This window comes from Ailuropoda melanoleuca, chromosome 1, assembly GCF_002007445.2.
Source record: "Ailuropoda melanoleuca isolate Jingjing chromosome 1, ASM200744v2, whole genome shotgun sequence".
Classification (NCBI taxonomy): domain Eukaryota; kingdom Metazoa; phylum Chordata; class Mammalia; order Carnivora; family Ursidae; genus Ailuropoda; species Ailuropoda melanoleuca.
Genome location: NC_048218.1, coordinates 5,700,988 through 5,713,433, shown reverse-complemented (window position 1 = coordinate 5,713,433; position 12,446 = coordinate 5,700,988). Strand labels below are relative to the sequence as shown.

At 46.6% G+C, this 12,446-nt stretch overlaps 1 protein-coding gene across 2 annotated transcripts in view; it reads left to right on the top strand.

Moving 5' to 3' along the window:
* IGSF5 (immunoglobulin superfamily member 5) overlaps window positions 1–12,446 on the top strand; it is a 40,807-nt gene that overhangs the window by 2,214 nt on the left and 26,147 nt on the right. For both annotated transcript variants that reach the window (XM_034655488.1, XM_019809841.2), the window contains exons 2-3: window positions 1,672–1,750; window positions 7,680–7,997. In XM_034655488.1, coding sequence (XP_034511379.1) covers window positions 1,693–1,750; window positions 7,680–7,997 — 376 coding nt within the window. In that variant the 5' untranslated portion in view covers window positions 1,672–1,692. The remainder of the gene's footprint in view (window positions 1–1,671; window positions 1,751–7,679; window positions 7,998–12,446) is intronic.

Genomic DNA, 12,446 nt, shown 5'->3' with positions numbered 1-12,446 from the left:
CGGGGGCGGGGTCCGCCGGTGCAGGGGCGGGGTCCGCCGGTGCTGGGGAGGCCGCATACTTTGAACCTTACGTTCTGCACACGAGTGGTTATAGTTGCTCACACGTGCTGAGTTTCACTTTCCCAGCACATCAGAGAAACCAGGAGGGTGGAAAGCCTATGTTCCTCATGATTTGTGAAAACCCAGTATTCACATCAGACAGGCCCGACGTCTTTACGATGCTTCACACCACCACTCAGTTTTATTCGGCAACCTGCATGATGTGCTCCGCAGACTGAGGTGTGGCAGTTATTAATCTGTGCCGTTTCACTGCTTGCATTTCTGCTTGTGTGCTGCTGTGGGGTCTGCCTCTTTCGGTCTATACCGGAAGAAAGGGGACTGAAGCCCTGGACAGGTGTCAGCTCATTACAAAATCCCACGGCAAGGGGGGGTTCTCTGGCGGAATCCAGCACCCCACATTTCGGAGGGTTTGGATGGATTCCCCCGGGTTCCCCGCCACCGGCTGATGGGGCTGTGAAATCCGTGTGGATGCCCGAGCCACAGAAAACCATCCGCTGGTTAGGGCGCTGTGGGCCACACGGTGGTGTTGAAGAATGTTTGGAAGAAAAAGACCCTTTTCTGAGGCTCAGGGGCTGTCATTTTTGCTGACAGTTCCTGATATGATCAGTGGGTGATTTACCTTAAATGCTGCAGTGGGGTCTCACGGTGCTGGTGACTGCATAGGCCTGTTGCTGGGGAGAAGGGGAAAATCAAAAGACAACGTGCACGGATAGACGGTGAGCAAGAGGGTAATCCAAGAACGAGACTGGAAGGAAGGGCCAAGAAGTGTATGTGACAGGATACCCTGGGCTGCCGAGGGGCCAGAAAGGCCTTACTCAGTCTACACTGGCCTCTCCTGGCCCTACCCTAACCTCTCCCCCTTTTCCTTGCCCCTCACTCTGCGCCAGCCACAGAGCCCTCTCAAACATGCCAGGCACCGTCCCACCCCAGGGCCTTTGTACCTGCTGCTCCTTTTCCTGGAAAGCTCCTTGCAGGTACCCACATGGCTGTCAGCCTCCCCTCCTTCACTGTTCACAGAGCACCTTCTCAGGAGCCTTTCTCCAATTTCCCTAGTTGTGGTCAGAGCCAGCACGCCCCCCCCAACACACAATCACTTGTACACACACTCCTGTTCTCTTTTTCTATATACTTTTGGCACCTCCTAATAAGCTTTTGTTCTATTTTTTCATTTTGTTGCCTGTTTCCTTTTTTTGATAATGTGAACTTGTTGTGGGCAGGATTTCTTTTTCCCTCAGTGATTAAAACATCACGATTGAAATGAAAAGCCGTAAGCCCACCCCCTCAGTCTTGGTGAGGGCTTCCGCAGTAATGGTATGCTATCTGCATTCCATAATTTATACACGGGCTTGGGAGGAAGATCAATTAATACAGTGATTCTCAAACTTGAGCATGGGCCAGAATGGGCTCCTTGTGGCATTGCTTAGACAGATTTCTGGGCTGGCCCCTGGAGCTTCTGATCCAGCAGGTGTGGGGTGAGGCTGGTGCCGTGACCATGCCGAGAAGCTCTGACTAACCCATCCACAGACACACGAGCTGGTAGGGGCTCCGCGTTCTCTGAATGGCAAATGTTCATCAGTGATAGACTGTGACCTGCCTGCTTTGTTTTCCCAGGGGTGAAGAAAACGTGTGGAGATGGAAGGCAGCTGGAAAGGCATCCCGGCTGTGCTGGTCGTCCTGGCTGGGCTGGCAGGTAGGGCTCTTGAGAGCTTGGTGGAACATTCGTGGTCATCCGGTTGATGTGGGCAGAAGGGAACCCAGAAGAGGCGGCCTGGACATGTGACTGCCAGAAGCTTCTTCCTTGGGTCCTTCCCACAGCAGAGTCTCTTCAGTTGGGCTCATTTCCCCGCTCTGCTGACTGAGCTGTGGGAGTGGTCCTCCATGGGCATCTGGCCCACCAGTCCTATTCATTGGGTTGTCCCTGGTGTGGGTGTTTGCCTTCCATACCTTCCCATAACTCATTGGTGTTGTTGAAATGGTTTTCTCTTCTTCCATTTATATCTGGCTTTCCAGGAAGGCCCCATGCAGGCATCACCTCCTCCCTGAAGCCCTCCTGATCTGGCAGTGTTCAGGGTGATAATTCCAGCTCCCATTTATTGATGAGGAGGGTCCCTTTGCCTGTGAGACCTGCCATTCCTCCCATCACTTCTCCTCATCCTGGATCTCCCCAGGGTGTCAATCAGAATGGACTCCAGGGTGTCCCAGGCCAGGCTCTCCTGATCAGATTCCGCTTTGCAGGACATGGAGCGAGCAGACTGTGGGGTCATTAGGGTGACTGGGCTTGGCTCCCCTAGCTTTCTCTTGATTATGTCTTGTCTAGACTTCTTTGCTTCAGGTGTGTTTGTCCTGTTTTCCCAACTAGGTTTTAAACTCCAAAGGGTATCCGTCCTGTATTCCTTATGCAGTGATATTTAAGGCATTGTGTTGAAGCATAATGAACAGAGAGGAAAGCACACCAGTCATAGAGGTACAGCTTGATCAATTTTCACAAACTGAACACTTTCGTGTATGAACAGTGAGACCAAGCACTGTCCACGAATACCCCCTTTCGGTCACTCCAATGTCCCCTCCCCCGATATTCAATATTTGTTGAAAAATGGAAAAGGCATAAAATAGTATAGGGACTACCGGAGTGTGTTATGGGCAGTAGGGACTGTTTTGTAAATTTTGGTTGGGGTGTGCAGAGACATTAAGCCCAGGGGACCAGGCTGTGGTGTTAACATGTATTTGGGGGCCAAGATCCTCTGAAACGCCGGGCTTACAGCACGCAGTGCAAGGTGTTGAGTACGTGCTGGATAAACATCTGTCTGCAGAGTGGAGAGCGAACGCCGTCCCTGCTCACGTGGAGCTTAAGGACTTGTCTCGGGCTAGCAAACCATGCTCAATTAATACAGTGCACTCAGCCCACGCTCAGCCCACATTTTAGGGACAAGGCTCCAACGTGGCTATGTCAGCCGCAGTGGCAAAAATCTCTTCTAGCCGCTCAGTGGGAAACTGATGTGCCATGGGGTCTACTGTTTTTCTGAGGCATTTTTTCTGAAGCTCTGTTTTGAATGAAGGGATGGCTCTGGTTGAGACCTGGAGATGGCTGTTCCAGGAGGGGAGATTGTTCTGGGCTAATTCCAGTGCTCCCTGGGGGGTGGGGTCCATCGCAAAAGCCCGAGCTCCTTGGATGTTTCATCTTGGAAACTCTTGGCGTAGAGACACCTTCATTTATAGACTTGGCTTTGAATAGCTGAGAGCAGCCTCCATGCACACCCAAAGGGTTCCTGCCATCTCTCTCCTCTCTACCTTGCCCCAATGTAATGGATTATTTAGAACTCACCACCCTTATTTATTTGCTCAGTGAGTATTCACTGAGGACACCTGTTATGTGCCATTTAGTTGCAGGCACTGGGATGTGGTGATAAGCAAAACCAGGTATAGTTCCTGCTAGCAAAGAGCTTACAACCTAGCAGGGGAATCAGGCATTAGTTGAAAAATCAATATAAAATCACCATTGTGACAATTGCTTCAGTAATTTGAAAGCCTGTTATAGGATAATTCAACTTAGTAGTCTGGGCAGGCTTTTTGGGGAGGAAACAACTAGGCTGAGAGCTGAGGAGTAAGCAAGACTGGCATGCCAGGCTGATAACTGTCTGTGCAAAGGCCCTGGGGCCAGACAGAGTTGGTGAGTTCAATAAATTTAGGATAGTCTCATGGCTGGAGGGTGGAGTTTGAGGCAAAAGGAAGTTGATGTGAGACTAAGTAGGGTCTCAAGATATGATAATGTTAAGGGTTATCTGGTCTTTATCCAAAATGGATGTGTTTAAAATATCTAAACAAAGTCTGAGTTGGAGGTGGGAGGTGGGAGGTGGGAGAGGGGTACCTGATCACCCCGGTTTGCTGGGAAGATCCCGCTGGCTGGTTGCCATGTGGGTAGCAGTTCTGGGTGCTGGTGGCACACACCTCCCTCACATCTCAGTTTCCTTCTGAGTGTCCCAACGCCTGACGTGTTCCGACTCCCATTTTCTTTCTCAGAGCTGCCACACCAGACGATTTCTCTGCTGCCAAATCATTTGCATTTCCCTTTCACCCTTTTAATTGTCTGCTTTTTGATTCCTTTCCGGTGCCTAAGAGAAGGGGACGGTGGGGGGTCCGCGGGTGCAGTGAGGAGCCCGCTGGAGGAGAGTGGAAGAATGGAGGGATCTAACCCCCTGCCAGGGAGACAGCCAGCTGCTCCTCCAGGGAGCCGAGAGAGAGCCTTCGCAGAAGGGTGGTGGGATCCATGTCTGGGGTCAGTTGATGGAGGGCTGGTAGGAGGCGCGGAAGCAGGTAGAGGAACTTCTGTCGAAGGGATTCCCGTTTTGCAGACAGGAGGATGCAGTGAATAAAGAGATGCTTCTCAGTCCAGGCTGCAGCCTTTCGCTCATGGAGATGCATGCTGGAGTAGGCTGGTCGGCAGGGGAGGAAGCAAGAGGCGGGGCTGCAGATGCCGCTGTGCAAATTAGAGCGTGAGTGTGAATAAGGGTCTTTCAAGTGGATAAACTCCTGGTGGGGCGACCACCACAGCCAGTGGCCGGCGGAGTGTATGGGAAGGGGGAGCTGACCTTTCCCATGGCTCTGCCCCAGTTTGCCTGTTCGTTCTGCAGAGCCAAAGAGGGAGCACAGGGAAAGGGAGGTTTGATGTGTGATGAAAGGTCTTATTTACAATTTTCTCATATTTGTTCTGTGAAGGGCAGGGTTACACACACCACAGCTGATAGGATTCTGGATGACGAAGGAGGCTCTAGGAATTCGCATTATCAAGATAGGGCTTCTGAGTCACAAGGCAGGGCTGTGGGCGCGTTTACCCATGGTGGGAAGCCAAGACTGCAGGTGATGCTATCAGGGGAATGTAGTGCTTAGGACTGGGTGCCTCCTGTTTAATTTAGAGGTCAGGCTCAAACTCAAGGAGTTTCTATTTGGCCTCCCTCCCCCTCACCTTCCACGTGCGAAGTAAGGTATGTGGCCTGCATGTTGTTGTAGTCACACATGCCATCCGCTGGCTTGAAGCAAACAGTGTTTGGAGTGAGATAATCTCTCGGCCTTGCACCAGGCAGTGAAGGAGCCATGGTTTCGGATGGGTTTGCATATTCTGCGGGAGCTACTTAGATGGAGCTCGTGGCGGGGAAGGTTGGGTCTCAGCCATCCTGGCCCTGCCCATGTCCAAGCCGCTGGGCTCTGTCCACTTAGCTGTCACCAACCTGCGTCAGGAGCAGGAGGAGAGTGCTGTTGTCACACTGTGGGGTGGGGAGAGCTCATCTCTTTCCTCAAGGTGTAGATTTGGCTTTTTCTTTTCTTTTGTCCTTCTTCTTAAGATACAATTCAGGGCTCGTGGAAAGAGCCAAGCTGGCACAGTGGCTGTGGCTTCCCTGGGGACTCATTTCTGATTTCCCTCCTCAGGCTTTTTTCTTTTTCTAGAATCCCGATCAAAGGTGTCCTTGGATCAGAGAGACTTGTCCAGGGATAAGGGAGGATACCCAGTAGGGGCTGTTCTTTAGAGTCTCGCTGTCTCTCTTTTCCTATCATGCTCAGAGACCAAAGAAAGAATAGCCATCATGTTTACCCGAACACAGGGACAGTCTTGGTTAATTCTGACTTTCGCTTAGTACTGCCTCTTTGGAGCCCACAGGACCCCTTTGTTGACCTTGACCCTGGCTGCCTCTCCCACTGCTCCTACTTGCTTCTGGGGCACTGTCCGTGCAGTGGGCAGGGCATGCTGGGTACTCAGGTGATGTGTTAATGGGTTAGTGCCTGTCTGCGGTGTGGAAACTGTGAGGGCTGTAATGAGATTCTTTTAGAACCTGTCTTACAAGTTGACCTTATAAGGTTGGAAGGAGAGGGGGCTGCAGTGATTTGGGGGCACTCAGTGTATATGGCAGGCTGCCTGGTGGACCCCCCCGGAATCATAAATCTACAGAAGGTCAGAGGAATCCGTTGCAGTCTTACTGATGCGGCAGGCAAAGGCTGAGAAGAAACCACGGGCTGTGTCTGCTGGGAGTCCTTTTTGCTGTAAACTCTGAGTGAGATCAGAGGGGAAAATAGCAAAGAGTAAGAAGGTCCAAGTTTGGTTCCCCGCTCATGGCCGTGATCGCAAGTCCTGGGGTATTGCTGTTCTTCATCTCTTCGTCGGTAAACAGTAGGCGGTAAAAAGACGAGCATTCAGAGATTGTGAAGATGATCCTTTGCTATGCAAGCTCTACATTGAATTTTTTTACAAACATGGGAAGGTCTTGAAAACTCTAGCTTCCAGTTGGCTCCTCTAAGATGATTAGGACATCAGTCCTAAATGGCCAAAATATTTCCTGAGCTCTTCCAGTGTAGACCGTGCTCCACTGAGGTCATGTGAGTTGGAAAGCCCTTGACGTACCCCATGTGGGAGACCAGTCAGACGTTGTCACTCCAGTGAAAACCAGTGTCACGGTGCATCTGCTGAGTTAGGGTTGCATGTGGTGAAAAGTGTGAAGGAAACAGTTTTACTTAAATCTGAGACATTCTTGGCTTGTCTTACAAATCAAACATCCCTTCTTGCACATCACATAGTGATGAATGTTTACTGAGTGCTCGAGGGTCATGGAAAGGGCTTCACGGGGATTATCGTATTTGGCTTTTGAAACAAGTCCCCGCAGTACTTGTGACCCTGTTTTGCAGCTGATGGGAGTGGGGCATGGAGAAGTTGAGATAATTTGTCCCATGAACAGGAGCCTCACCTGAGAGTCCGTCGTCTTCTGCCTGGGACCCACCTGCCTGTCTGCTGGGGGTTTAAACCCAGCCCTGGTTGTAGGGAGACTTGTACCAGGCGGCCAGAGGCATCGCTTGGTTGTTCTCATTAAGAGAGCCCACTCCCTGACATCCTTCTACCTATCCTCTTCCCTCTCTTTGTATCTCCCCTACTCATGTCTCGTCTGGTCCTTAGGGGAAGCGTGGCCTCCATGACAGACAATACAGTTCTCTTGATGCCTGGCGACTGACTTACCTATCGCTCCATGACTCAGGATGCCACTGTTGTCTCTCCCTAGATGGATTCCTTCTCTCTTGATCTTGTTTGTCCTCCAGCCCCAGAAACTGTCCCAAGCATCCCATCTAGGGGCTCTAAGAGTGCAGGGCGTGCATGGGGCTGTGATCGCCGCGTGCTGGGTTCCCCATTCTCTTTGTGAAGACGAGCTGCTTTCCACCTTCCCCTCTGAGCCTTGGGATTTCCTCAGAGGTGGGAGTCAAAGATCCTTCCCCTTTCACTGGGAAGATAACTCTCATTTCATAGTGAGGGTGAAAAACTTGCCTTAAATAACAGAGCTGGGCTAGGGAGGTGCCCTCGGGGCCAGCTGGGACCCGCTTTTCAAGGTAACATCTCTCGGGAGGTAGAGAAACAGCATTTTATTTTGCTTCCAGTTTTGCCAGGAGTGCTGAGAACTGTGGAGGGAGGGATTGGAAAGGAGAGATGGGTGGCTTGCTGTTGGACATGGTGTTGGGACCAGGAAGACATGGGGTCTGACCAGTGGGTATCCACAGGTCACAGCTGGTAAATACAGAAGGGTTAAACCGTACAGTTGACTTACATAGATCCATTCACTTGCCGTCTTGAAAAACTGGTTTCCTTCCAGCTTCTGGATCCAGCTATCAAATCATAGAAGGTCCCAAGAACGCAACGGTGGTGGAGGGCTCGGAGGCTCACTTCAACTGCACCATCTCACAGGGCTGGAGACTCATCATGTGGACTCTGAACGACGTAGTGGTCCTGAGCGTCACGCCCACGGAGCCCATCATCACCAACGACCGCTTTACCTCTGCCAGTTATGAAGAGGGCGGCAACTCCGTCTCTGAGATGATAATCCATGATGTGAAGCTCCAGGATGCAGGGCGTGTTAAGTGCAGCCTCCAGAACAGTGACCGGGATGCCTCTGCCTTCCTTTCTGTCCAAGGTGGGTACACAGGTGGCTCTGAGCAGAGCAGGTGGCGTCTGCGGGGCCAGGTGCCAGGGAAATGGAAGGACCCTTCAGAGTTTATGTCACGTGTGATGACGGGTCTGCTGTCAACCAGAGTTACACTTAGAATGATTCTGAACCAACCAACATCTATTCTTTTGTTATTTGCGTTTCTCACCCCCCTTCCTCACCAATTCTCTTTCTACTTCTCTTCTTTCTGCTTCTCTTGTCTCTCTTCTCCTTCCCCTTTTCTCTCACTAAGATTCTTAAAGACAAGTCTTACCACTTTCTCATCTGATCTGTGTCAGTACTGATAGCTTTTGTGACATATACCCCAGATTCTCCCCAGGCCAGTTGTGGTCACTGCTCTTTGATTTAAGGAGAACTGCCCATCCTTGCCTTTTCTCTAGTTTCTTATACACTTGACTCTATCTCTGCCTTATGTCATGTATGCACTTTGAATCATGCTTTACCCTTTACCTCTTTCCAGCTGAACTTCTCCAATCTTTTATTCTTTCCTGCCCCCAGCAGTTCTTATAATCAAACGTGTGTGTTCATTAGATCTATCAAGTGTTTTAGAAAAGAGTAAATGAAATTTATCGTAATGGATGAGTTATTTTTCATTCTTAGAGGTAATTGTGAGGTCCTCCGAATCATGCTATATAGTGAAAAAAAATAAAAGGATTCTTTGCAAGAATTCAGAGCATCTTTATTAAAGTTTAATCGCTTTGCACTCCTTATGTAATTAGATGGTGTTTATAAATGCACTGAAGCTAGTAGAGCTCCTGATTTCTGTGGCACCATTTCTTACAGCAGACCACATCATGTTTTTGAAATTTCTCTTATGTCTATTTATTTGCTTGTCTAGGAGAAATTTCCAAACATCGGATTTGTGTTAATGTTGCATCGAATCCTGTTTGCTAACATTTGGAGGAGACGCATACATATCTATTTCTACTTGGTTTTTTCTTTCTTTTTTTTTTTTTAACTTAGCCAAATTGTTGTCTCTTTACTTTTATGTGTCTTTAATTTTATAAGGTTTAATGATGTTTTCTAAATAGTGATTTTAGGAGACTACCTGGATTATTGGCTTAGTGTGCATGACTAGTTTCTTATTATAATAATTTGTAGTATAAAGAAAAGAACACAGGAAAAAGGGAATCAAAGACAGAGTTCTGGTCTGGCTTTCATCAGTTACCAGCTTGGTGACCTCTGAGGCTCAGCTGCTTCATCTCTAAAGTGGGGATAAGTCTCCCCTGCCCACCTCGAAGGTTTACTGTGAGGATCTGGTGAAACAATGACCGAGGATCGCTTGAAGACTCCAAAGTCCTGCCTGATTCAGTTCATCGCACATGCAGTCGGGAGCCAGAGTGGTCTAGTGGTTCATGATGCAGGCTAGGTTCCCCGAACACTAGGTTCAGATTCCAGCTTTATCACTTACTAACTGTGTGACCTTGGCCATGTTATTTGATGACCTCTTGCCCTAGTTTCCTCATCATAGGTTTGTTGTGGGATCACATGAGTAGGTTCATGTAAAGCCTTTAAAACAGCACCTGGGTCCTAGCAATCTCCATATAGCCAATTGTTATTATTTATCGCATTCCCAATAAGAGCGCACCCTTGTGTTAGGCATCTGAAAGGGGACTCAAAGATGGGTAGAATAAGGCCGAGTCCTGCCCTCAAGAACCTTACATGAAGAGTAGATAATGCAAATGCATGAATAACATTGGTGCATTGGAGAGGCTGGCAAGGACCCTGAGAGGGAGACAAGCTCAGGTTTGAACTGGGAAGGGGGATGAAAGAATAAGCAAAGCCTTCATGGATGACTCCATGGTGAGGTGCCCTTATGTGCTTCTGAGGTCTGGGGATGATAGGCAAAATGGAAAAGCAAGAGAGGAGAAGGGCACCCCTGGATCAGGGAAACAGGGTCAAAGGCATGACTTGTTAATATGCCTATGTCATATCAAATTCGTAAGTCCATGTGGTTTTAAAGCAGCTTTCCTCAAAGCTATGCATCTATAACGTTGTTTGAATGTGTCTAAACATGCATTTTTATATCTTGGTAATTACTGTATCTTTTGGCTTTAATAGAGATGGAAGAACAAGCATCTAGGGATGTTAAATTCTTCCCAAGGTCATACAGAAGGAACCCACATAGCAGGGACCACACTTGGTCGTATTACCCAGGTTGCAGTGTTCTGAATGGCACTTTGTTCCTAGAGGAACAAATGTTCTCCAAGCAGCAGGATCTCTTTCAAGGGAAAAGAATCTTAAAAAAAGAGGAGACATCCATTTTATTTTTAAAATGAATTATCCAAAGATTTATTTTTTTCCTCCTCATGTATCAGCAAGAAAAATAAGGACAGTTTACATAACTCCATACTGAGTCATCCAAAATCTATGTGAATGCTCTAGTCATCACCCTTGTATAAAGTGTTTGTCGTGCAACTCGATAAGCTCCATGGGAAAGCTGAATCACAAATATATATAGAAAAAGGAAATGCTTCAGACTGCTTCACCTGTCCAGTCTATCAACCACACACCAAATTCTAGATCTCTTGTGTTTTGAAGGCCACTAGACTTGAGTTCAAGATCGTCTGTTATTAATTGAGTTAATTAATTGAGGCAATGTCATCTTAAATCTGTCCATCAAATGAAACAATGAATGGAGGGAAAGGAATAAGGACAAAACCCTTTAGCTTTGAAAGACAGATCTATTCCTCTCTCGTTGCACTTACAGTAATTCTTGCATTAGCAAAGGGGCTCTTCTTATTCCAAGAGACTATTGAGGAAAGGAATAATTGGAAATTTAACATTTCAGAGTAAGAAGAGCTTTCAGAGCTGATCCAGTTCCATCTAGTTGGGGAACTCTTGGGCATCCCCTAGATCCTTTCAGGGTCTGTGAAGTCACAACTGTTCCCATAGTAATACTAAGATGTGTGTTGCCTTCCCTACAATCATTCCAGTGGCGCACAGGGAGGCTTCCGCTGTTCATTGTGAAGGTCTGCATAACCCAGTGGGTCTGCGTTTCCTAAATGACCAACGAATAATGATACAAGTCATGCAAAGATGAAAGATTAATCAGAGTGCCAAATAGAGTGGTGGATTTTAATGTAAAAGAGAATGAATTCCTTTATATAGTTTCAGTTTCCACAGTGCAACTAACCTGTAAGAAAACACTATTTGCCAAGTTTTGGTACAGTATCAAAGACTATCCTTGATTATCTGAAAAGCCCTCTCATTGTTCCACCTATATATTAATGTGGGGTCAGATTTTTTTTTATATACACCAACTAAAGCAATATATTGTAACAGATTGAATGCAGAAGCTGATATGAGAATCCAGCCAGACATTAAAGAGATTTGCATAAATATAAAACAATGATGTTCTTAATAATTTATTTTGGTTTAAAAATATAGGTATTTTTTCCATAATAATAAGTTAATCTATGTTAACCTGTAGTGGGTTATCATTGTTATTATAAAATAAATATTTAAAAATTTCTAATTTCAAGTATGGTAAATATTGGTAGGTAGAATCCACATTAACAAAAGGTCTTTGGAGTCTTCATAATTTTTAAGGTTGTAAGGTTGTAAAAGGTACTGAAACCTAAACATTTGAAAACCTCTGATCTAGTCAAATTGTTTCATTGGACCAGTGAAAAACAGAGAGCCTGAAAATGTCAGTGACTTGTTCCAGACGATGGCAATTTTGTGGGAAATCCAGGATTGAGAACAAAGTTTTTGATTCTTAGTCCAGTGTTCTTCCCATTATATTATGCAGCAGGGAGGATATTTTAATTTGAATGTTCCAGTGTTTATATGTTTCACTAAGGCTGTGTCTTTACCGAGCCAATCCTCAGGTCATTTTGTAAATATTAGCACACGCAAGCTTTATATTCAGATGAGTTGCATAGAGTGTTCACAGCTATGGCTTATGCAGGCGGGTCCTTAATAAAAGCTTTAAAATATTTTATCTGAGTATTTTATTCTGATGTGATTTAGGGTAATTATTTTTATAATTAGATTTGATTTTGATTTAATTTGTAATTGGAAAAATACTTAAAGGAACTATCACAGGAAGTTATGTTTAAAAATGTGTGACCCAAAAAAATAAATAAAATGGATTTGACTGAAAAGGCCAGGAGAGATTTGCTTTCCATAAGGCTTTGAGATGTGTTCTCCCTACAATGGAAAGAATGTAAAGGTTTTTCCCTTTTTGCTTTGGCTCCCAGGACAACTTGGCAATTCCACGTTAGTGGTTGTGTAGACTCTAATCGCAGGCACATTCGTCCTCTTTCCCATATAATTTATCCCCTGGATCCTGATTTTTATTTATTTATTTTCTCTGGAATAATCTGTTTTCTGGTGAGCAACCTCACCTTCTTTAATGAACGTGGCAGGTGTAAATAAAGACACAGTTAAGGTTCTCGATACAGACATGGC